The sequence below is a fragment of the Lepisosteus platostomus genome, chromosome 1 (genome assembly GCF_059453375.1).
Source record: "Lepisosteus platostomus isolate fLepPlt1 chromosome 1, fLepPlt1.hap1, whole genome shotgun sequence".
Taxonomy (NCBI): Eukaryota; Metazoa; Chordata; class Actinopteri; order Semionotiformes; family Lepisosteidae; genus Lepisosteus; species Lepisosteus platostomus.
The window spans coordinates 55,285,941-55,311,463 of record NC_142611.1 but is presented as its reverse complement, the minus strand read 5'-3'; the positions used below and the strand labels follow the sequence as shown (position 1 = coordinate 55,311,463).

The 25,523-nt window shown below is 35.9% G+C and overlaps 1 protein-coding gene across 2 annotated transcripts; it reads right to left on the bottom strand.

Moving 5' to 3' along the window:
* Positions 1 to 123: 123 nt before the first annotated feature.
* LOC148678242 (putative E3 ubiquitin-protein ligase HERC4) lies at positions 124 to 25,273 on the bottom strand. 2 transcript variants are annotated; one of them, XM_088632889.1, is made up of 23 exons: positions 24,790 to 25,266; positions 21,675 to 21,816; positions 20,874 to 20,953; positions 20,536 to 20,742; positions 19,424 to 19,515; positions 17,352 to 17,482; positions 17,081 to 17,211; positions 16,578 to 16,654; positions 15,614 to 15,708; positions 14,108 to 14,167; positions 13,641 to 13,749; positions 12,465 to 12,654; positions 11,709 to 11,866; positions 11,034 to 11,150; positions 10,013 to 10,120; positions 9,032 to 9,163; positions 8,076 to 8,216; positions 7,054 to 7,220; positions 5,349 to 5,415; positions 3,781 to 3,851; positions 2,805 to 2,988; positions 1,450 to 1,552; positions 124 to 1,009 (listed from the first exon to the last, which is right to left on the bottom strand). In XM_088632889.1, exons 1-23 carry the CDS (start codon positions 25,109 to 25,111, stop codon positions 798 to 800), a joined length of 3,096 nt encoding a protein of 1,031 aa, XP_088489015.1. In that variant the 5' UTR covers positions 25,112 to 25,266; the 3' UTR covers positions 124 to 797. The 2 variants fall into 2 exon arrangements, 1 of the variants encoding a protein (XP_088489015.1); XR_015937120.1 differs by lacking the exons at positions 124 to 1,009; positions 3,781 to 3,851 and having other exon boundaries at positions 24,790 to 25,273.
* Positions 25,274 to 25,523: the final 250 nt, after the last annotated feature.

Sequence of the window (25,523 nt, the reverse complement as noted above, 5' to 3'; positions counted from 1 at the left end):
ATTTTTTACAAACAGCTCTTATGTTTAATATTCAAAACTGTAGATTACAATTTAGGGTTAGGAATGTTCATTTCAGTTCTGTCAAATTAATCCAGGTAGAACATGGAAAGCAAAACATGAATGTATAGTCAGAAAAAGAAAATGCCTTTAATAATGAGGTATTATTCCAACTGGTTCCAAAAAAGGCAAAATAAAACAAATAATTAAACCTTTTTAATGGTATTAAGTGACTTCAAGTTCACAAACGAACACAATGTATTAAACAAAGGTGCAACATATTCTTATTTGTAAACTAATTAATACAGAAATTAAATTAATCAAACCTTTTACTTAATTCTTGACATTCCCATTTACAATGATGATGTTGAAGATGATATAAAACAGGTTATGACATTATAATAGAACATAATATGATAAATATGATTGCATAATAATGCTAAAACATTCAAATTAGAAATAAATATCCAGCATGGTAAACAGATCTTAAAATTACAATTACAATAAAAATTACTGCTCTCAGCAGTGACCCTAGTTTACATGTGTGAATACTATATGTTCTTCCAGTTACTATTTTTTGTCATATATTACAGTTACCATATGGTGCAAACTCATATTTCTTTAATATGAAATGAGGTAATAATTCCAGCCAACTTCCATAAGCACACTGAAGAGAAAAATATAAATTTGACTAGGTTGACACTTTAACTATTATCAGAAAACTAGTTAGATGTGAAAAGGGTTGCAGCAATCCCAGAACAAGAAACAGGAAAGCATTCAAAAAGTACAGCAGTTGATCTTTATTCATCCCAGAAGCCCCTATTGTGATTGATGGCTTCCAGAAACTTCACTCGGAGTCTCTCTTTAGTCTTGTATTTGGGAAGTGATAACAGACTATGGCAAGTCAAAGCCATTGGAAAGTGCTCTTGAGTGAAATTATACAAGACTCGGATTGTCATTTTAATGCAGCCCATGCCCAGAACCGGTGGTCGGTCACATCCAGTCAGAAACACTAAAATAAAAAGGCATTATAAACTGTTTTGAACATTTGAGTTGCCTTGTCACATTCAGTACTTGCTGAAAAAACTTTAAAGTTTTGTTTCCATTATATGAAACTTTGCGATGTTTCACATGGCTTTTTACTTTGTTTCTGTCAGTTTCTGTCATTGCTAATGCCTTGATTTGATCAAACCTTTCAGCCTCTTGCCAGCTGTACTGTAAATTGTAAATGAAGATAGCTTAACACTAAGTTCTAAGTTTCTACTTAACATTGAACACCGTTAAATAATGTTTTTGTAATTTGCATTTGGCAAATGGTATTCTTGGTATGGAACAACAGGGATATCCCTTGAATTTTCAGTAAACATATTTACTTACATTAAGCATAAAGTTGAGATTAAGTAATTACAAAAACATTTCCAAAGAACAATTATAATTTTTTACAGTACTTACACAGAAACGCCTTCTTGTGTTCTGTTGACAGCTCATTGAACACTTCCCAAAACATGAGTATATTGAAGTGGTTTGCATGATATTCTGGTTCATAAACGCAATTCTAGATAAAATGAAATGTAGAAAATGTATACACTTTTAACAATATTTGCATAGTACAGAATGTACACATTTACTGCATAATATTTTATATTAACCAGCTCTTTATTTGAAATAAAGAGATATTTTATTTGTCCAGGCAAGACAATAACTATGTGAGCTGTATTTTTACCCAAATTTATTACGTTTTCACTGTTTTCACAAACCCTGAACAGCCATATACCTAGAAATACAACATACACAATAGAAAGTCCAATATTTGTGATCATTTGGGTCTGTCAAACCATTGGTATAAATTCTATTTTAATTAAGGAAACTTGCTTAGGTTGATTTTGTTCTATAGAGAAGATTACATTGCAATACCAAACAGAATGTCAATGATAAAGCATTAAGCAACACAATAACCGCCTTCAAGTAGAAGCAGCCGCAGTTGGAAAACACCAATGTGATGGCTTCTCTGAGGTGCATGTACCTTGCACTTATCAATATTAATAGTGGCCAATCAAGATAATCCATCCATCCATTCCTTAAATGCTCTATCCAATTTAGGGTCACGATGCAGCCAGAGGCAATCCTGGCAATTAATGGATGCAAGACAGGATACACCTGAATGGGACACCAGTCCATTACAGAGCACACACAGACACATGCACACCCACACTTTGGAACAATTTTTCCAAAAGCCAATTAATCTCCCAGTAAGTCTTTGGACTGTGGGAGGAAACCCACACTAACATGGAGTGAAAGCACAAACTCCACGTACAGTAGATAGCATCCCAGGTCCAGAAGTGAACCCAGAACTCCAGTGCTGTAAGGCAATACTGCTAACCACTGAGCCACTACAACATCGTGCCATCCCACCATGTCTCCACTAGGGTACTGTGATTGGGAACATCAGACAAAGTAGGGCTGAAAGCCCCAGGCTATTCTCTGAGCTGTCCTACCAGTGGTGGAATAACATACTGTACCTGTCAGAACTGGAGACGCACTCTCCATTTTCCAGAAGAACATGAAAACGTTTTTTTAGGATATACTGTACCTAACACCAGAAGGCTTTGTCAAATTAACCCTTCCTGACTACTTGATACTTAACTGCCCTTATGATACAACTTCCTTAAGTTGCAAACAGCACTGAAACTCCTTAGGCCCATGTCACACATAAGTCACTTTGGTTAAAAGCGCCTGGCAAACAAATACATGTAAAAGCATTTCTTGACATCTTTATGAAGTGAGGAAGTGATAATTACAACTTTTACCTGCTTCAACGTCTCCCAGTCATAGTCTTCCTTCCCCACCACTGTCTCCATCAGTTCCTGTGGCTGAAAGATCTTCACCATGTCCATTTTACAGACTTGGTAAAAACCCCTCTTGAACTCTTCAAAAAGATTCTTTACAGATTTGTTGAACACATAGTCCACATAGGCACTGACAAATTGTTCCCTGAAAAAAAGAAAGAGATGGATCATCTTTCTGAACAGTGATCTGTTTTTACAATCAACCAATGTAAAAACGAAAAGTTCTTTGACTGCATTAATTCTACTCCATTCTATAACACCCCATTCGATATAAAAAAGATATCAGGTTTTTGACTTTTAAAGAAGATCTTCGGATTTCTTTGTATGAACAACAATAAAATAAGGTACAAGTCATAAATTATTTATTAAAAACAATAATCAAAAAACAATAAAAATAGTATAGTATTGCTATATTACAAAAACAATATATATATTTACCTACATACTGTTTTGACTAGAATAGAATATTTTAGAAAACATTTGTTTCAACTGAAAAGTTCTTATTTACTTATCTACTGTATATCAGAATTTTAATGGTGATGAATGAGACACTGTATTAATGGTCACGTTATTGCTGATGCTGCCACATTGGTGACTGTGGATTACAGAACACTACTGTTACAATTAAGTTTATCAGAAGCTATTACGATCGGAAATATTTTACTACAAAACAATATTGGTTATATTTACTATATTGTATTTATTAAAACTATAATTTAATTATTAGATAGTTTTAATAAATAAAATCTAGTAAATATTTAAGCTTCAGCAGAAAAGTTAGTGAGGCACGTTACACAGATTTTTACTTTTGTTTTTAGGAATGGGGCATTGTACCATCTTCATTCCTTTTTTAAATATTAGGAATTAAAGACCTTTTAATTTTTTTAATTTATATATACAGTAGGCATCCTCTACATTACATTACATACATACATACTTGTTGGTATTAGTCACAGGTATGTCTTCTCCATCAGGATGCAAATTTACAACCATGCCATCCCAAGACACCTGTGTATTTAGAACAAATAGTGAAACAAGTGTTTTGTTGTGGTTTGTTTGTGGAATACATGTTTTAACTCTTTTCTCACTTTCCGTACCAGAACAGAATGACCCAGAATGACCAACCTTTCTGCAACACAGTGAGGCAGCAAACAGTTACTCTAAACCACTTACTGGGGTTCCACACAAATCCAAGGTGTATTTTTAAAATTTATTCTTTTAATCTTCCTTCTTTATTTTAGCATCCAATAAGCAATTTCTTGTGAGAGGTTATGTTTCCCTCAGATTGCAATGATCGGTAAATTTCTCTGCTCCTTTTTTTTCTATCCGTCTAGCTTTCTTCACAACAGTTATAGCCATTTTATTGGATAGGCACATAGAAAAGTGGCAATGAAACCTATTGATTTGAAGATGCTGGTTTACCCGTGCACTATCTAACCATTAAACTCCCAGCTTCTCTCACTCTCACCTCACCTCTCACCTATGACCTGAACCTCACAGTGCCTTCTTTCTTACCAAAACTCACACATTAAAATCTACCTTACATTTCAAAAATCTCACTCCCCATAATTTCTATCCTTTTATTTCATTCTGTTGATGCATGTTTTTGCACATCTGATGTTGTTTTTGCACATTACCTGTTACCTTTTTGTTGTTTTGCACATTGCCTGCTGTTGTTTTGCACATTTGTCTCTGTCTTTCTTTTATTATATAATTGTATTTTTGGTTTTTTTTGTACTACGTATCGTCTGAGAGCTAGCTAAATAGCATTTAGTTATACCATATACCTGTATATGAGTATAATGACAATAAACTTGAACTTGAAGTTGAAAAGTATGTTAGATCTTGTCTTTTACTTATAAACATAACAAAAATCTATTTTTAATTGGCACAAATGTAATTGTAGTCAGGGAGTGGACTGCATCACAACTCATGTTTTATATTTGCAGTAGTGGAGACATGGGAACTCTCCTGAACTCTCACATCATAATTCTGTCTTACGATAAAATGTGCTTGAAATTGATTATACTTTTTAAGCAGATCCACTTGAACAACTTGGAAACTGTATGTTACATTTTTCTACATATTAATGTGGTATAAAATGTCCAAATGTTATCAAAGTAAAACACAGAATAACAAAGCCATATATTTTGTAATAAGAAACTGAATTACTTTGCCGGTTTATAATTCAAATACAACTCTTCACCCTTCAAATGAGGTACTAAATGTAAAGTAAAAGATATCCAACATTCTTCATTCATTAAGAATTTGATTAGGTCTCTAACATCTTTCAGTTTCCTGTTGGTCTGTTGACATCATGGAGGAGAGAAAACAAGACGGGCAGGACTGTGCTCTGCACGGCTTTATACAGAGTATGCAGATAAACAAATCCCATGCAGTTGAGCATCAAGCTCATATTATACCTGGCTACATTTAGGTGAACGGTTAAGTTAAATATAAAAAGACAAACTACTGTATATCTGAGGAATGACATACTGTACATACATTGAATGACAGGCACAGGTTTTCTTCTATGTCATCATCACTGTAATCCAGAACGTTTTGTAGACTCCTAAGGACAAAATAATAAGAAAACGTCCCACATTAGACAACACAGGACAGGAAGAAGAAAATAAATATGGCTCTTTGATGTCACCCTTAAAATAAGTGTGCAGTTTGGATGTGGATCACTAACTCTAAGATTCTTGACTTGGCTTTGATAATAAATATAAATACATACTGGATAACTGCAAAGACTGTCATGCCCTCTACATCTAGAGGTCACTCCTGCTCTGTCCTGTTCCTAGTTTCCCTGTGCTTTACTTGTTCTCCCGGTGTGTCTTGTTATCTAGGGCTTTATATTTCCAGGCATCCCTATCCTCCTCGCTCGGCATTGGGATCAGTTGTCGAGAGGTTCGCCTCACGAGGTTGCACCACGTCTTCTACCTGAGGGCTAAAGTCTCGTTTCGACTCCGCCCGATACCTTCAGCCCAGATCAAACCCCTTTGTTTGCTCTGTTCCTGCTGCTACGCATAGGGTCCGCCCGTCTCGCTGGTCTCTCTCCACGGCTAGCCCCCGGCTTCCGTGACAATCACTGAACCGTGTTTGGATGATTTTTTTAATCAAGCTGAATAATTATTTTCCAACTTGTCAGTGGGTACCACTGCTGGGGTTGCTGAACCCAAGTGTTTGGTTGTGTGGACAGGTTTTCATTTTCATGAACTAGAAGCAACATTTACTGTATATGCTCTTTGCCAACTTTTTACCTTTTACCTACTGTATACAACTTTAACCTTTCCTTATTTCTCACTTTACACTTTATCTAAGCTACTGTAGCAGGATTGTTTTACTGCAGTCATTTTTTTATTTCACTATCATTTTTTAACAAGGAAAACTATGTTGATTGACACATTATATATAGTATAAGATCCTGATGACAATCTTAATGTATTCCTGCATTGTCTGTGATACTATTGAGTGAAATGGATTGTCAGTAGCCATATACATCTACTGTTAATAGTGGTTCAGGTGGGTAGCTGTGTCTACTGTTAATATACATACTTGTGCATAAAAATATTAGAAACGTTACAAACAGGCAGAGACTGTTCAGCACATCTACAGTAGCTCTCTGAGCTAAAGGAGGCCTAATGTTAAACATTATTAATGTTAACTGAAAAGAAGTCAACAGATAGCGACACACCAGGCTCTATTCCCAAATTATTTAAGATCAATAGTTCCGTATTCACGGTTCTGTCGAAAAAAAACTTACAATACATTTAGTTTAAGAAGTCCACAGGACAAACTATTATACAAACTCTGCATCAATTTGGCACCTAAGGACTGGGGTAAAGGAGTTACAACGTCATGTACGCATGAATTATTTGAAGCAGCACCTTGAAAAATCTGGAGTCCTTTAAGTTTGGGATTACGCAAATCAAGAAAAAAAAAGTTGGAGAAAAAGACACTGATGTTTGTGGATGAGCAAAATATAGGTTAAAATAAAAGTTGTAATAAGACCTTTAGAAGCACTGCTTGGTGCTAATCATCGGCCAGATGGAAAGGAGTGGTAGGTTGGTGGGTAATTGAAAAAAAAAGTGTAGTAAAGGTAAAATCGTTATTTTAAGAATACTTTACATTATGGGTCACCACAGTTCAATTCAAGTTATTTAACTTGTTTGTAAAATAGAGCCCTTATCTCATCATTACTTACTTTCCCACCCTGGGCTCCAGCTCCTTCAGGTCCTCCAGAGTTGGTTTCACATCAACCAGCTTTTTGAACAAAGCCAGAGGGAATGGGAGGTGCACAGTGTTGTAGTTGTTCATCGCAAGTCCACACAGAATCCCAAACAGATAGTATTTCTTCTTCTCCACTGAGGTCTAGAAGAGATACAGAAATCTGCTAGAACTGAAAACTGTGCCATGTACTGAGGTCTATTGATGAGTTCAGACAAGCATTGCACTTCAAATATATTATTAAAATCTAAGAACATGAAAATGTTTTAGGACTAAAGAATACAATATTTAAGAAAAATGTTCCCTATTGTTTATTTTTTAATTTTTCTTTTCAGATAAACGGCTGCTAAAATTTCTATTGCACAGTTCAAGAATTGTATTTGAAAACTGAGTGAAATTAAAACTGTTAAGAAAATTCGTTCTTTTGCAGAAACGTTCTCAATTTTGTTATTTCAAGTGGAACCATTATTATAAATGGAGTCAAACTTGGATGGTTCTTGTCAAATTAACCCTAAGATGGCCTGAAACGCATGGTTACTTAAATACCATTTTAACAGCGATTTTCAACTGATTGAAAGATTGCCCAAAAAGATACATAGTTGAAACAGGTAATTTTACAATAGTTTCAATTGTTTTAGGCTCATATTTTGTGGTGTCAGAAAACATTTTCAAATCAGATGAGTGGAGGGCTATGTGGTTTGCAACAGTAACTGTAAAGTACAAACATATGCTGAACAAGAACATCAATCACATTTTGGAAACATGAGTTTAATTTGTTTAAAAAATATAGAAATTCACCACGACTTGACCACCATGACCATGTGTAAGGAAAGCCTACAGTTAAATGTATTAGTTCTCATGCCATTTAGACGACAATTAATTACTGTAGTTTGAAACACAAAACAGCAGGTACTTTTTGATGCAAAAAAGCAACCTAGAAGGATGAATTGCTCGAGGGATTTCAGTTTTTCAGTCAGCTGCAGAACCTGACTAACTTACCTTGGAGGGAAACCACAGTAATGTTGACAATTCATTGTACCAGAACATGTTAGACTCGGGCTCTATCACTTTATCAAAAAAGTAGAGGAAGAAATCCTTTCTTAGGACTCCTGGGCGGTCTATCTCTCCAACAAACTCCACCTATGAAATATTCACATTAAAAATTAGTGGTCATGCACTATTGGTCAAAAACAATGAGCCCCAAAATAGCAAATAATACATAAACTTACAGTAATTGGTCGGGTGGGACAAATATCTTAAAACCTCTGTCATTTGTAGGCTTACAAATTTTAATTAAAATATGAATAATAATAGTGAGACAAATGACAGGAAAATGAGTAATAAATTAGGTCTTAACTTGCAAAACCTTAAATACTGAATCACCAGTATGCAACTGTGAACTGTTTTCATAATTCTTCCGATAAAAAAAACAACAATTTGATAAAAAGAACATGAAGGTGAACGTCTTGATCAAGATAAAATGACAGACACCTAGTCAAACCTGAAGCTGAAAAGTAGACTGGAATCAAAAGATGATCTATGCTTGTGTACCTAAGATTTATATCAAAGTCCCATCTCATTTACAACTACACATTAGTATAGCCAATTTGTAAACAGAGTGTGTGTCCTTTGTAAATAACTCCAATATGTATTCAGCCTGTGATGCTGATACATACACCAAACTGCTGCTGGTTGGAGTTCCTTGTATGGCTAAAACGATGTTACCCTATAAAAAGTTAAAAATGTTAGAGATAACAGTTTAAACCTGGTTTATTGAAATTGCATACTAATCTGTGCAGCAAAAGGCATTTCCTTAATTTCCTTTAAAAAAAATTATTACATCTACAGAAAATGAATCCAGTTTTAGTACAATGTTACAAAAACTTAGTTACCTACAACAGCAGCAGTAATAAAATTACACAGTAAACCCATCAATATAATCCCGCATTTCTTACTGTAAGCAATTTTCTCAAGTCTTCGACTGCTACGTTGCTCAGGATATTGAAGGCATCTTCAATCAGATTACAGCGTCTGACTGCAAGGTTCAATGCTTGTGCTTCATTTGGGAAAATCACCCAATATGATAACTGAAATGACATTTAAATATTTTGAATACACAATACATTACAGGTAGAAAGGCTAGAAATAAGGTGAGGTCTTTTAAAGCAACATGCTTATTAACCATACCAAACCCATAATCCCAAATCCCAAAAACACAATGTAATAATGTTTTTGAATGTATTTTGCACATTTCATCATTTTTAACAAACTTATTTTCCTAGCATTTTTTACAAACCTAATTGAACTAAGACTGTTTTCACTTTACTGCATTTTAGCATTCTTATGATGACCATCAATTTTTTTAAGTTAATTTTGCTATCAATTTTTCCATTTCGTACTGCATTCAATTTTACTAAACAAATTTTAAAATTAATTAAATATGCAGCAAAACAGTCACCAAATATTCCAATAATTTGATTTAAAATATTTTTAATAATGTTTGTAACATGCCTTTATCAGAATAATGTAATTAATATATTTACAAAGAACCAAAAATAACTGAACAATGAGGTACTACAAAAGCATATTTTAACAAATGTGTTGAAATTTTTGAATACCCTTTATAGTCTGTCTATCTCAAGTTAGGAGAGAATTACCACCAGATTGCATATATTTAAATTATTCAGTCTTTCCTGTTATTAACGCTTTAGTTTATACCAAAATATTAAAATGATTAATTACTGCTTGTAAATATTTTCTGCTTGTAAACTATTTGATAATACCTGCTTGAAATCTTATATTGTAGAACAGGACAGATATGTCATTTATTTTTTTGTCTTTAGTGTCAAATAGTTGGCACATATCTTAAAAGTATGTTGTAAGATGTTATAAGACCTTTACAAATTAAGGTTTATGTCTTTCTGTAAATAACTTACCTTTTTTAAATGTGAGTTGGTATAAAACAGGTTCACCTTGACAGGCAAACTTAGGACAAAATGAAACTTGCAGAACAGATCTGTTAGCTGCTCTATCCTCGTTCTATCCTGCAATTCAATTATAATGAGCAGGTTATTCTGCTAAAACTGTAAAACAAATGCTGTAGAAAACACAGGAATAGTAATACCATTACTAGTACTAGATTTTAAATTTTAAAACTATTTTACAACAAAAAGCAATTGCATAGTGGGTTTACTTGAATAATTCAGAGCAATATACTGTACAGAGAAAAGTGTAATGTACCTTATGCATCATTTTGTAGTGCCTCTGTGCCTTTATCCACTGTGGCACTGGACATTAATTTTAAGGGAGAAGCCAGAGACACACAAAATACATTTTGTTCTCTTTTAGGTCTTTAGTCAAAATCCCAGCCAAACAATTTTGATCATTCTACAACACATAAAGGCCCTTTTCACTCAGCTCTGCGTCTGATAACAGTCACACATAGAAAATCAAGGTATTCAATATTTGCTTCATGACAGAGGTAATAATTGCAACAAAGCTGCAAGCTTTTTTTCCAAATAAGAATCAGTATTAGCATCAGCAATAATTTACTCATCAATCCATCCATTTTCTAATCCCTTTGTCTAATTCAGGGAGCTGTAGTCTATCCCAGCAAGCAGTGGGCACAAGTCAGGATACACCCTGGATGGGATGCCAATCCATTGCAAGGCACAACCAGACACAAATACATACACACACTCACATCAGGGGCAATTTTCCCAGAAACCAATTAACCAGCTTGTCTTGGACTGGCTGTGTGAGGAAACCTGAGCATCCCATCATTATTGTAACTATTAACAAACTGAAGCCCTATGAAATTTTTCAGAAACTTTTGTGCCAGATTAGGAATATATATTTTAATCACTTTACTTTTTAGTTAAAAGTAGTTATGTTGACAAAAACAGTTCATTGTTAATCTGTATATGTTTTTACTTATTTCAAAAAGGCATTACTTACCTCAACAGAAGGATAAAACTCACATTTATGCAGACTTTCATATGAGGGCAGAAATAGGAACATTTCGTTGAGGTAGAACATCTTTGCTGCAATGGATTTTTTAGCCTTTTTGTTTGACTGTCAGGCAGACGTTTGGGGAATATTGTTAATGTTAACACATTCACAAGTTTTACCACTGGCACTTTGTCAGTACAGTAAACCTTTGGTTTAACAGACTTCAAATTTAATGGACAAAATCCACCCTATTAGTCATTTAAACTAAGAGTTTACTGTGATTCAGAGAAAAGAGATTCACGTAAATTGAGAAATCTCTGCCAACAGCTAAGGTGAAACAAGTGAAAGCATTGTTTTCCATATTTCTAAAATCAGAGAGTTAACTACTGTATGTTAGCTATGAGATCCTCTTTAAGCAAGTGTGTTCCATGTTTATTGTACATTTCTGCTAAAAAAAGAACAATAAAATCTATGTACTGGGACTAGGACATACAATACAATACATAAATGTTCCATTTTAATTAATTGAAATCTGAACTATTGATACCAATTCAGTTTTTAAGAAAAAAGCTCTAGATTCTTAGTCACAAAAATCTCCTTAGAATATATATTCTAAAACTATAACATTACTTCAGTGATGACCATGTTCTAATTAAATAATTGCACATATTATTTGGATACCTTGTACAATATTTGCAACATTTGCAGAAGGTTGTAAAGTCTGTCTTTTACTTGATGAAGTTGGTAATAAGTTTGTTTCAGACATTCCTCAGTTTGGTGTTTATACAATCTCACAAGGCATTTGAGGGATTCTCTTGGTATGTCTGTCCATAAGGACTCTAAAAAAGAGAAATACTGATATTGTAGGTTGTACATTCATTTGTAATTACAATGATATACTGGCAGTGATAAGCACATAATCCACAACTTTTCTTTTTACTGTGTGGTGTTTAATTAGGAGAAGGCCCAACTGTTAGATCACACAGTGCTGTTTATAAATAGAATTGCAGCCTGTTCTATACAGTATTTGTATTCTTAATATATTTAATATGGATTAAATTGTTTTGTGTACGATCCATCCATTTTCTAACCACTTCATTCAATAGAGGGTCTCAGGGGAGCTGAGGCCTATCTCAGCAAGCAACAGGCACAAGGCGGGATAAACCCTGGGTGGGAGACCAGTCCATCTTAAACTCTTCAATATGAAATATAAATACCCCAGATTTTATTAATGGATAGATCAGCTTTAAGTATGCCACAAAGAAAGTTTCTGTAATCAGCCATCTTGGAAGAGACGTGAACACTCAAAACCATACACTGAAATTCCAAAAACAGCCCACTGTCAGCTGCTACAAAATACCCAAGGTAATAATCAAATTCTGCATGTTTCCCTGAGGAATAAAATCCACATGACAAATAGCTGAAGATTATAATTACCAAGCACATCCAGACTGTCAGAGTTTAGGCGAAGAACAGCAACAGTAAGACTATCTGCGACTTTACTGTTCTGCTCTGTATCAAGATGTCTGAGGAGTTCTGGCACTATAACATAGACTCTAAAGGCCTCCACACCAGCAGGAACTTCAGTGAGGGATGGCAGCAGCTTTTCACAGACCACAGCGACAACCTGCCATAGAAAATAAGTTGTTAATCATATCTGTGCTATCAAAGATATTCCTTTCTCCATTCTTCTATGGCATCTGTTGATGATCATAATAACACTCTATTGCCTTAAACAGAATATTTGTATATACTACGGCATATTTCCAAAAGTATCATCTAGTTAGTTCTTGTAATTCGCACATTGCCTGCATCACTTTTTTCCCCATTAAAAACAAACCTCAGGACAGAAGCAAGGCAGGACACAACCTGGGCCATATACTCACACCAGGGACAATCTTCCCAAGAGCCAACTAATCTACCAGTATGCCTTTGGACTGTGGGAAGAAACCAGAGCACCCAGAGAAATCCCACATAAGCACAGGGAGAACATACAAACTCCACATAGATAGTTCTCCAGGTCCAGAACCGAACCCAATAACCCAGTTCTGTGAAGCACCAATGCTAACCACTGTGCCATCAGGCTACAGCAGTCAAGATAATGACATTGTTACTTGTATTTACATCTATGATTATACTAATGTCCAAGATGTAGAACTTGAGGACCAGGATAACTGTGCTATATGTAGCACTTTAGAAATGCTTAACTTATTGCCAATTGTAGTAGTTTTATACTTGTAGCTCTTATAAATTGACAATCTTCATTTGAAAAACATGATATTTGAAGAATTGTGACAAAATCACAATTCATCTCTTTACAGTTTCTGAAAAGACATGTAAATGTAAATCTGTAAATATACAGTTACTTTTTTAGGGCAGTAGGATTGCTTGATGTCAGTTAATAAAATATAATAAATCAACCAGAAACATAAACCATTTCCAAATAAATTAAGTTACTGACATTTTAAAGACAACAATCATCACTAGCATACAAACTATGACTGATCATACTTTTACATTATGTAATACAATAAGTCTGCCTCATTTACAAACCTTTTTGGTGAAGATATAGACATTTAAAAAAATGCTAACCCACAATTTAACCCAAAATACCTGATTGATTATTTCACTGTTCTTTAATTTCTGGAAAACATGAAAGGTTTGCCGAAAATCAATTCCTGTCTTGGGGCTGTTGTGGCTGATTCTATAATGTTCATCTTTCCTGTTTACAAAAAGAAATCAACAATAAAGTTTTTTATAGAAACAACGGTACAAGGAAAGCAATTAGTAGTGAAATTGTACAAGAGGAAACAGCATAATCCTGAAAAAAGTTGTAGCAAAAAGTGTTTCGTTCACTTACCTATAACACAAAATATGATCATATTTTATAAGACCACGAAAAAAACATTTTAAAGCAGAGAGCAGAATAAAATGCACATGTAAAGTGAATATTAAAGACTATGGAAAAAATGCAGAAAATGTTTTGAAAAGTCATGGGTTTCTAATTATTCCAATTCCAATAAATGATGGAAAAAGAAAAGTCTCCAATGAGACATTGTACATTGTAAGTTGTCTCTTACCTCTGTTTAAGAAAGCTTCCATTAAGACACGAGGAAGATCCGAAAACAAAGTTAATTTTACTGTATAAAGAAAGAAAACATAAAATATCAACTAAACCATCAATTCTATGATACAGTACCAGGTGGCAGCATAAAATCAGGCTTTTTCCATATCACACAGTTAAGAAAAAGTAATCCTGAATAAACTTTTATAGGCCAGCTACATTTTAATGTAAAAAAGAAAAAAAGAACAATCAGGATGTTCTACAGTAATGGAAAAGGCTAATTTCACTAGTTTCCTCAAGATCTGGGTCACACTTTAATAAAAGTCTGCATTTTATCACTGTTTCACCTAGAACTTATAATCTATTCTGAAAGGAAATGTCTACAATGGAGTGGTGTGGTGGCTCTGTGGCTAAGGATCTGCACCTGTGGCTGGCAGGTTCTAGTTTGTATCCCGCGGCCGGCAGAGGAATCCTACTCCGTTGGGCCCCTGAGCAAGGCCCTTAACCCCAACTGTTCCAGGGGCACCGTATAAATGGCTGACCCTGCGCTCTGACCCCAAGCTTCTCTCCCTGTCTGTGTGTCTCATGGAGAGCAAGTTGGGGTAGGCAAAAAGACAAATTCCTAATACGAGAAATTGTATATGGCCCATAAACTGATCTTATCTAACAATAAATAGGTATTCCAGACAATCACTATATTACCTGTTGTGTTTAGAAAGTCATTTGGCTTTATCCCACTACACTGAAGGGAGAACAACTGCCTAAGTGAACATGCTGTCCAACCCACTCTAATAAGATGTACTGTAGCAAGGGGCTGCTGCAATATTGGAGGAATGGTGGGATGGATGGAGATGCGCTGTGCAGAAATTCTAAGTACATAAGAACAGTTCTAATGACAAATTCTAAGTTACAAGGGCATTTGGCCCACTTAGCCCGTTTGATAGTCTGGTTTCTAGTTGATCCAAGAATCACATCCAGCCATTTCTGGAAGCCAGTGCATCGGCTTCAACAATATGGCTCGATTTTCCCACAGCCCTTTGCACAGAGAAGTTCTTCCTGTTCTAATTTTTAAACGCAAATGTTTCCATGGTTCTGGTTCTTGTTTCACTTTTGACTCTGAAAACATCCAGTGGGCTTATGTTATCAATGCCTTCAAGCATGTTAAATACTTGGATCACATCCCCTCATAGTTTTTACTTTTATGTTAAAGGTAAAGTAATGCATCTTAGTTGATCTTCCCTAGAATGCACTTCTATGAACAAGGAGAGAAACTGGGCTTTCAGAAAGTCATGTGTGAGACTCAAACCCTGTCCTACTTCATGAACAATCACCATGCCTTACAGCATGAGGCTACTGTGTTATCAGTCACAGGGGAGGAAAGCCTGAATCAAATCTAAAGTGATGTGGTAATGTGATTAGTATAAAATTTAAAGAGTCTTCCTCCCAGACGTTTATTACTAGACCCATTTAAACTAACTTTTAATTATTAATAGAATATCTCAAGAAAAAAATGGAAACTTACTTTATTTTCTTTGAGCGGGATTTAGAAATCAACTCCTCTACCTCTGTATTATTTAATGTAGCAATGTTCTGGCTCACAGGAGTGTTTCCTGATACCTTTGAAAAGAAATGAGAACCGTTACAACAGCAGATTGCGCTCGTACGTTAAGAGAAGTTTAGAATTATTTTCTTTCATATTGTACAACAAAAGAAAAATTATTTCCACTTGAATATTTATTTTTTAGGCAGTGTAAATTAAGATGATAAACTAACCCCCAAAAATGTAAAAATGTAGAGAATCATTTAAATAGATGAATATTCTTATGGATGTTACAATGGCCATAAAAGTCAACATTTGCACTTCTGCGGATTCATAGTAACCAGTAGAAACAAGGGATGGAACACAGGATAAAAGACAGGCAGGCAGAAATAGACAGAGAGAAAAGGTACTGTAGGAGGATCTTCAGGGAGAAGGAAGAGGTGACAGAGTAGAAGAAGCATGCCAGGCAATAGGACCTTCTTGGAATCAGACCTAAAGACCAAATTCTAGCTAAGAATTGGAACCTTGTTTAAGAGAGCCTGTTGTCTGTTATTTTAGGGATCTCAATTTTTCTTTATATAAAACTCCTTAAAGGTGCTCTCACTCAAACCTAAAAGTACAACAGTGACTAATAAATTAAAAATACCTAATATATTTGTTTTTTTTTTTAATTGTATAATGTCAGCATGCCCAAAGAGGTCGGGCAGCCAGTTGACCTTGGACCCCTAGAGGTTTTCGTCTCTCCTTACTAAGGAGTTTTTTGTTTCTCTCCTCCGTTGTCTTCTGGTCTGTTCTGTTCTGTTCTGTATTCACAACATGTATGATCACTTGCTTTGTTAAGAGCCTTGGGGCAACCTTGTTGTAAAAGGGGCTATATAGAAATACATTGAATTGAAAGAAAAAAAACTTTCTTCCTAATGTTAAATGTAGTCATATTTTTTCTTGCCTTTGGTGAAGAGCATAACACAAAGGATTGGTTTCCTCCAGCAAAAATTCTATCCACCTCAAGCTCAGTCCCATTTTCTACGAAAAATAAAACAACAATTAACCAGAGCAAAACCAAATCTCATATCTCATGAGCAAGCACAAACTGTTTGATTGGGAAACATATCCTGCAGGGTACTGCCTACTGATGAAACAAATCATAGTATGTGATAACTGGTGCATAAAGTTATACATACAGTATATAGATCATCACACAGATCTTGAATGCTGTGTCCCAAAAAGCATGTTGATATTTTTGATGTTCATGCCTCCCCCTTGTCTCTTGATTAGATCTTATTTTGATAATTTCAATGCACTAGTTTTTAAACCACAGGATAATGAAACAGGGCATTTTGTTATGACCATACATGTGAATCTGCCCCCATGAAATGATCCATGTGATACTATGCGTACAGTACGAATGACAATCCAGTTTAGAACGCATGCTTTGCGGATTAGGAATACCTGCGGCTGCTGTTGTGGCTGGAAGAGGAATTATTTGCTTTTCTATGAAGCCCGTTCCTAACTGTCCTTGTGCTCCACACCCAAAAGAGTAGACCTTCTGACAAGAGGAAACATAAGCCATCGTGTGGTTCCTAAAAGGAAGGACAATATATGTGTACAGTATGTTTCCAAAACAACACAAAAAGCTTTAAATATGAATGCATATTGTATAATAAAAATAACTGTCCTTTTTCCCCATAAGATCAAATCAGAGATGGCCATGTCACACTACCTGCCACAGGCTATCTGAGACACCTTCTTCCCCCACAGCTCGGCCACCAGCCGAGGCCTCAGTTCATTCCTGAGCGAGTTGTGTCCGAGCTGCCCATAGCTTCCCGATCCAAATGTGAACACTAGGCCATCCTGGAAAATTACAACAGTTTTCAAGTGAACAAATCATTTTGCAGCAAGATAAATGCCACAAGATTTCCATCTTGGCTTTATTTCAAGGAGGATAATAAGTCCTAGGTGGCATTATGATGATAAACATCTGCATCTCCTACCATACAGTGCCTTGCGAAAGTATTCGGCCCCCTTGAACTTTTCAACCTTTTGCCACATTTCAGGCTTCAAACATAAAGATATAAATTTTTTATTTTATGTGAAGAATCACCAACAAGTGGGACACAATTGTGAAGTGGAACGAAATCTATTGGATTTTTGAAACTTTTTTAACTATTAAAAAAATGAAAAGTGGGGCGTGCAAAATTATTCGGCCCCCTTGCGTTAATACTTTGTAGAGCCACCTTTTGCTGCGATTACAGCTGCAAGTCGCTTGGGGTATGTCTCTATCAGTTTTGCACATCGAGAGACTGAAATTCTTGCCCATTCTTCCTTGCAAAACAGCTCGAGCTCAGTGAGGTTGGATGGAGAGCGTTTGAGAACAGCAGTTTTCAGCTCTTTCCACAGATTCTCGATTGGATTCAGGTCTGGACTTTGACTTGGCCATTCAAACACCTGGATACGTTTATTTGTGAACCATTCCTTTGTAGATTTTGCTGTATGTTTGGGATCATTGTCTTGTTGGAAGATAAATCTCCGTCCCAGTTTCAGGTCTTTTGCAGACTCCAACAGGTTTTCATCCAGAATGGTCCTGTATTTGGCTGCATCCATCTTCCCCTCAATTTTAACCATCTTCCCTGTCCCTGCTGAAGAAAAGCAGGCCCAAACCATGATGCTGCCACCACCATGTTTGACAGTGGGGATGGTGTGTTGAGGGTGATGAACTGTGTTGCTTTTACGCCAAACATATCGTTTTGCATTGTGGCCAAAAAGTTCGATTTTGGTTTCATCTGACCAGAGCACCTTCTTCCACATGTTTGGGGTGTCTCCCAGGTGGCTTGTGGCAAACTTTAGACGAGACTTTTTATGGATATCTTTGAGAAATGGCTTTCTTCTTGCCACTCTTCCATAAAGGCCAGATTTGTGCAGTGTAAGACTGATTGTTGTCCTATGGACAGACTCTCCCACCTCAGCTGTAGTTCTCTGCAGTTCATCCAGAGTGATCATGGGCCTCTTGGCTGCATCTCTGATCAGTCTTCTCCTTGTCTGAGCTGAAAGTTTAGAGGGACGGCCAGGTCTTGGTAGATTTGCAGTGGTCTGATACTCCTTCCATTTCAAGATGATCGCTTGCACAGTGCTCCTTGGGATGTTTGAAGCTTGGGAAATCTTTTTGTATCCAAATCCGGCTTTAAACTTCTCCACAACAGTATTACGGACCTGCCTGGTGTGTTCCTTGGTCTTCATGATGCTCTCTGCGCTTTCAACAGAACCTTGAGACTATCACAGAGCAGGTGCATTTATACAGAGACTTGATTACACACAGGTGGATTCTATTTATCACCATCAGTCATTTAGGACAACATTGGATCATTCAGAGATCCTCGCTGAACTTCTGGAGTGAGTTTGCTGCACTGAAAGTAAAGGGGCCGAATAATTTTGCACGCCCCACTTTTCATTTTTTTATTAGTTAAAAAAGTTTCAAAAATCCAATAGATTTCGTTCCACTTCACAATTGTGTCCCACTTGTTGGTGATTCTTCACATAAAATAAAAAATTTATATCTTTATGTTTGAAGCCTGAAATGTGGCAAAAGGTTGAAAAGTTCAAGGGGGCCGAATACTTTCGCAAGGCACTGTATATTGTAATTTAGTGAAAACCTGGTTTCACTAGGAGTTCCTTTTTTATTTAAAAAAAAACTGAATCATATTAAAGGCTTTGTTAGATCCCCACGTGCAGCTTTACACCATGTGAAGTGTAATATCTAACTAATCTGCATGAAGTTCAATAAATAACAACACCAACCTTAGTCAGGACTGCAGTATGTTCTTCCCCACAAGAAATGAACACAGTCTTCTTCAATTCCAGTGCCGTCACAGGTGTTGGAATACGTCTGTCTGTTTTGTTTTAACAATTATGGAAGGATACATTTTAAATACAGGTGAGGTTTTTTACTATCTAATGTTTGATATTCTCATGAAGAAGGTGGGAGAACAATATGTCCAACATTCAATCAACGTTCACTTGCATATGAGGAACTATACATAATAACACAGTTTCTAGGGAAGTACGTTATACAAGTGAATTCCAAAATGAATATGAATATAATAAATAAAGTGCCAAATGATTTTAATATTAAGAAGTGTTATTAATTAATATGGTTATTTTTAACATTGGATATTATGCTTCCCTTTTCCCCTTTGTTAAAAGCCTAGTGTGCTGTTTAATTGGACATCCTTTCTTCACCCTGCAATGTTCTTTGCACATACTGTAGTATTGCCCTGAATCTGACTGTGACAGTGAGTGATATTGCTGCCTTAGAACATTGTAAATAATTCAGCCAATGTGTTATGCAGAAAAGCAGAAGGTATGTAATAAAATATATTACATGATATACTTAATTGTTTGATTTAGTGACGATGCACAATTAATTAAAATAAAATAAAAATATTAAAAAATACATGAGACAAAAGTGGAAACATTTTATGTTCATTTCTGTTGTACCTTAAATTAAAAAAGGATATGTTAAAACTGCTGTGGAAAACAAATGGTGTAGGAGACTAGGAAACACCAAACTTGTTTCACAGTATATGGTAGAGATTTAGAAAAGGCTACTTTCACAGTGTAAAGAACTGTTACTGCATGTTTGTAGCCCCTTCAGGGTGCAGTTAAGGCGGGAACTGAGCAGCATCTTTATGTATATTAAGGAGGCAGTAACAAACAAGAGCATACTGTACATAGTGACAGATATGCTCTTCTTTGCAAGTGCATTATAATGTCCAAAAAAACTATTCCTTACTACAACAAAACATATCTCATTTCTCATAGCGCACCTCAGTGAAATATGTTTGACACACTGGAACTATACTGCTTAATACAGAGAATATTTTGTCTAAATTGGAGTAAAATGTTGTCACCTTGCGTATCCCCCAGGCCCAGCTGTCCCGCGCTGTTCCTCCCCCAGCCGAACACGGTCCCGAAGAGCGAGAGAGCGAAGCTGTGGTCTCCCCCTGCAGCGATCTGAGCAACGGGGATCCCCAACAGGGACTTGAGGTGCTGGATAGAGGGTCCTTTATCTTTGTATTGTGCGGTCTGTTTGGTTTCCCAGGAAAACACTTCTCCTCCTGCCAGCCATGTTCAGTGTAAGAAATTCAATATCATTATTAAATTAATGATTCTACTGTATATTCTGCATTCATAAGTTAAACGTTCTAAAACCAATGGAAGCTGAAATCGTTTTTTTAGGTGACATTACCTCTAGAAAGTGCCAGTGAATGGTGGTTTCCACATGCAATCTGGATTATCTGGTGTGTGTTGTATATATTCTTTAGTGGCCTGAGGTAAACAAATCAAATTATTGAAAAATACAGGTGTCCTTTCCTTAAAATTAACAGATGCTTTGTATAGTGCACACTGGAGTACAACAGGTACATTAGAGGGTAAAAATATACATTCCTTTAAAAAATCCTATATGATGTTAATGACAAACAAAAATGACAAAATGACAAAACAAATCCTATATGATGTCTTCTGGTCTTCTGTTCTGTATTGACAAAATGTATCATCAATTGCATTGTTAAGCGCCTTGGGGCAACCTTGTTGTGAAAGGCGCTATATAAAAATAAATTGAATTGAATTGACAAAACACACATGCTGCAGTGATGTAATGGCAAAACTGCCTCTTACCGAAACTGCTACTTACTGCAAGACACTCAGCTTGGGATTTTGGACATGATCTGCCTCCTACTTATTATAAAGATTTTTGTCTTTAATCTTTCCTTTTTTCATATTATGCATGTGTAAGTATAGGACTTGTTGTACAGGAATAATTATTTACATGTGTTGCTTCAACCAAGAATGGATAACCTACTCTTAGTACATTAATACATTTGCTAAAATCCATTAATTTAGTTTTTGTGACTAATAACTCCACTGCATAATATTCCTTTTCAACTTTTGCATATCTTTATTTTTACAAATTGAAGTAGTAAATGTTTCTAGATTTTGAATGACTAGCCCAAACCCTCCTTTCTCTAGTAAAAAGAAAAAAACTTACTTTGCATTTATCACTTTAGAGGGTTCGTGACAATATGCCTCAAAAATGCCTCCTGAATCTGAAACTAGTACAACATGGGTCATTCCGCAGCTCACAGAGACAATATGCCTTTTCTCCTTCTGCTTCGGCAGTTCCACTTGCCCTGTACATACAAAGCACATGACTCATTCATACAGTAAACTGCATTAACCTTTGTTATTCTTTACATAGTAAACCCTTCTCTAATGCAGGCTTGCCCAACATAGATTTGATCATACATGAAACAAATCAATTGGAACAAATCTGGGAACAAGTCTACCTAAATCCATGGTAATGCGCGCTCTACAATCCTTGAGTAATCTTTCTAAAATTCCTGTCATCGTCTCACCTACCCTAGCAAACATCATTCTCTATCTCAGTCTCCTGACAGTTGTTAATGCAAAAGCTTCAAGGAATTTATGATTACCTTTTCTGACCTTCTACATACTAGGTTAATATCCTTCACTTTAACCATATCATTAGGGTAATATCCTTGAAAATAATTATTGTATCAAAGCTAGGCACCTGAAAATTGTAGTGTAGAGAAAAAAGCAGGATTAGTAGAAAAAGCAAATATCCAAGATACAGTAAGTTGTGTAGTGATATGAGTGTACAGTACAATCCCAAAGGGTGAAGAAAAGATCTAAGAATTTCTGCTTCTTTAAATACTAAGCTATGTCATGTACTGTATCTAGGGGAAATCATTGAAAAAAAGGAATAATTGCTAAATGTTTGGAAATGTGAAGAAGTGAATTAGAAAGGCTTATGTGTGGATAGTGTTGGTGTGGGAGAAAGCCCATAGCTTATACAAAAATCTGGTTGCCGACACCACATGAGACTGCAAGTGATTTTCATGAAGGAAAAGCTAAATTGACAAACATCATGAAAAGATTTCATTTGTGTCATCTGAAGTTACAAGGTGAAGATTCTGCACAATTTAACCTTGGAATTTCTGGATTATATTAAGTATAAACTTTCCTCGACAAGTGTCAATGTGGATGAAATGTGATTATTTCTAAGAAATTAGGCAACAAGATGTACGTTTCAAAGGACCAGATGGCAGCCTCTGGGTTCAAAGCATTAAAGAAGAAGCTTACCCCACTTTTTTAAACTTAAGCTTTTGTCACTGTACTGTGCTGATAACCTGCACAAATTAAAATGCAAAAATTAATAACTGCTGGTTGCTTGGCAACCTAGTCAGCAGGCAGGGACTACAATTTTGTTGATAAATGACTGGTTGAAGAATAGGTTTGTGTATAAGGCCAAAGAGTATTGAATGGGCAAGAAAGTTGAGTTCAAAATCATTTTAGATTTTAGTGTCCCCAATAACAACCAAGAAACATTGCAATTTAGGTAACCTACTATCAAGGCAATGTTTTTGCCACCTAACACCTAACAAGTCTGCAACCTATGGACCAAGGAGTTATAAAGACATGCAAATCATGTAATGTTACAGGCTTTAGACTGGTGCTGTTGAAAATGTAAAGGCATTTTGGAAACGATAACACATCAAGGACTGTGTCAATGTTATTAAAATGTCATGGGATGAGGTGAAATCATCTAGGACGAATGCATGCTGGCACAGGCATTGAGGCAATAATGGAACAAACAAATAAATAAATGTTAAAAGACAACATTAGAAACTTCACAACTTACAGAACTTGAAACAAATATTGTTAAGACGAAAGCAAAGCAATGAAAAAATCACAAATCCAAATTTTAAACCTAAAACAGACACTTTAACTCCTGACAGTCTTCAGCCATCAAGATCCAGAGCCTCTCCAAAGGATCTTTAACCTTCATTTTCATCTGCTTCGATGAAGTTTGAGGCTAAACATCATGATAGTCCGGAGGACACCTGGGCCTTAAACTGGTCCTTAGCTTACAAGTGCATCATCATCATCAAAAATATGTCATAAATATTTACACTTTCATCACACACTATATATTTTTATTATATTTTCAGTTCTTACACAGTTCAGTATACAGTAGGTGCTGTTCATTTGTGTGTAACAGTATGTGTTATGGAGTGAGAAAAGTAGGTGTAGGGCAGAAGCTTGGGGTATTACAGTATGTTTACTCCAAGTATGAGTATAATGGCAAGTGGATTTGTTAGGGTTTGGTGTGTTTTATTTCTCTCACTGTCTGCTTTCACCCTTTGATCAAGGCCTTCAACAAGCCCTCCTAGCACTAACAATGATTGAATGTGAGATTGAAGAAGAACAATGATTGAAGAAGAGAACTCGGAGAGGAAGGCTTGGGCACTGCCTTCTCCCCCCTGCTCCCTGGAATCTCTTGTGGGGAGCAGGGAAGGGGCAGTATAAAGGAAGATATTGATTTTGGGGGGGAATTTTTGTTTTGAGTTACTGGGGACCGTGTGGTTGTGTGGGTGTCCCTTGTGGATAACATTTTTTCTTGTGTTCCGTTTATCGAGTCATAACCGATTGTAGTCGTTAGAGGTTTGAAAAATGCTATTATGCAGGAAACCGGTCTTGTACTTGTCTGAGGGTGCACTGGTGGTCGCTGGAGATACAGTACAATTAACCTGTTGAGGTAAGAAGTATTACCTTACTATTGATCTTGTCATACAGTAAGTGTGTTTAAAAACCTCACTTCAAATTTGCTATTTTTAATGCAATGTTTAAATCGCCTTGAATAAAAGAAGACATCAGTTAAACTCAATATTTCGTCATCTTTATTTACTGTACTATATGTGCACACGTGTCTGTTATCTCGATTTACAGTTCATTTGCTGTAGAAACGAAAGCAAAACTTTGCTAGACTTCTACGCAGAAAGAAAACTGAAACTTTTTGTACTTTTTGTACTTGATTTCTTACGTTATGAGCTAGAGGCTACTCTGTTGTTATATATTGTTACAGTGTATGTTATGTATGTTGGTTAATCCGTAGTACATGTACCGGTGAAAATAAGTAATCGTAAGTATTTTTGTGTTGTTGTGGTATATTGTCCAGACTAAACTACAAACTGTGAAAATTATGTAAATGAAAATATACCAGTTTTTCGTATATATGTACGTGAAAATACTGTACGACCGTATTGCAAATTACCATTACTTACGTATTAAATTATACTTACTCGATTTTCGTTTCTGTTGACGACCTTCTCCATCTCCATCCAGAAAAACAGAGATATTTCCACTTTCTTTAATAAATCCAAAAACACCATTTCCACATCCAATTTCAACAACTCGATTTCGTAGAAAAACAGGACTGGAATCGTTCCTCTCAGCATTGTCAATGCCTACCCTCCCTGTTAAACCCAGCTCCTGGCACGACGCAGATCCCCAGGAAAACATCACTGCTTCTGAAGCCTTCGATATCCACACTGGAGTCCCAGACTTTTGTGGAAATTTATAACCAAACCCAGTTTGTAAATAAAATCGACTGTTTACTAACATAAACACCACCGCTTGATTTTTGTCAGGCTACAAATAACACGAGTTCTCTAGCGCTGTCAAATACATGATACATTACGTGATATAAATGATTTTACTTTTAGACACGCCTCAGAGTTCATACCAGCATTGCAACATAATTGCATTTACAGTACTTGTTAAAGCAGAGATACAGGAGAAACGATACTTAACCCCTGACCTGAAAATGACGACGATAAAATAAATACATAAAAAAACACCAAAGACATAATGATAATGACAGTTTATTACACACAGTAGTACAATCAAGGCTCTACCTACAGTTGTTTTTTTTTTAAGGGGGGGTCCAGATCACGATTACGCACACAGTTATAACGTGAAACGTGAATCTGTTAACTTACAATCTGTTAAAAACACCTCAATGAAGTAGCGTTGT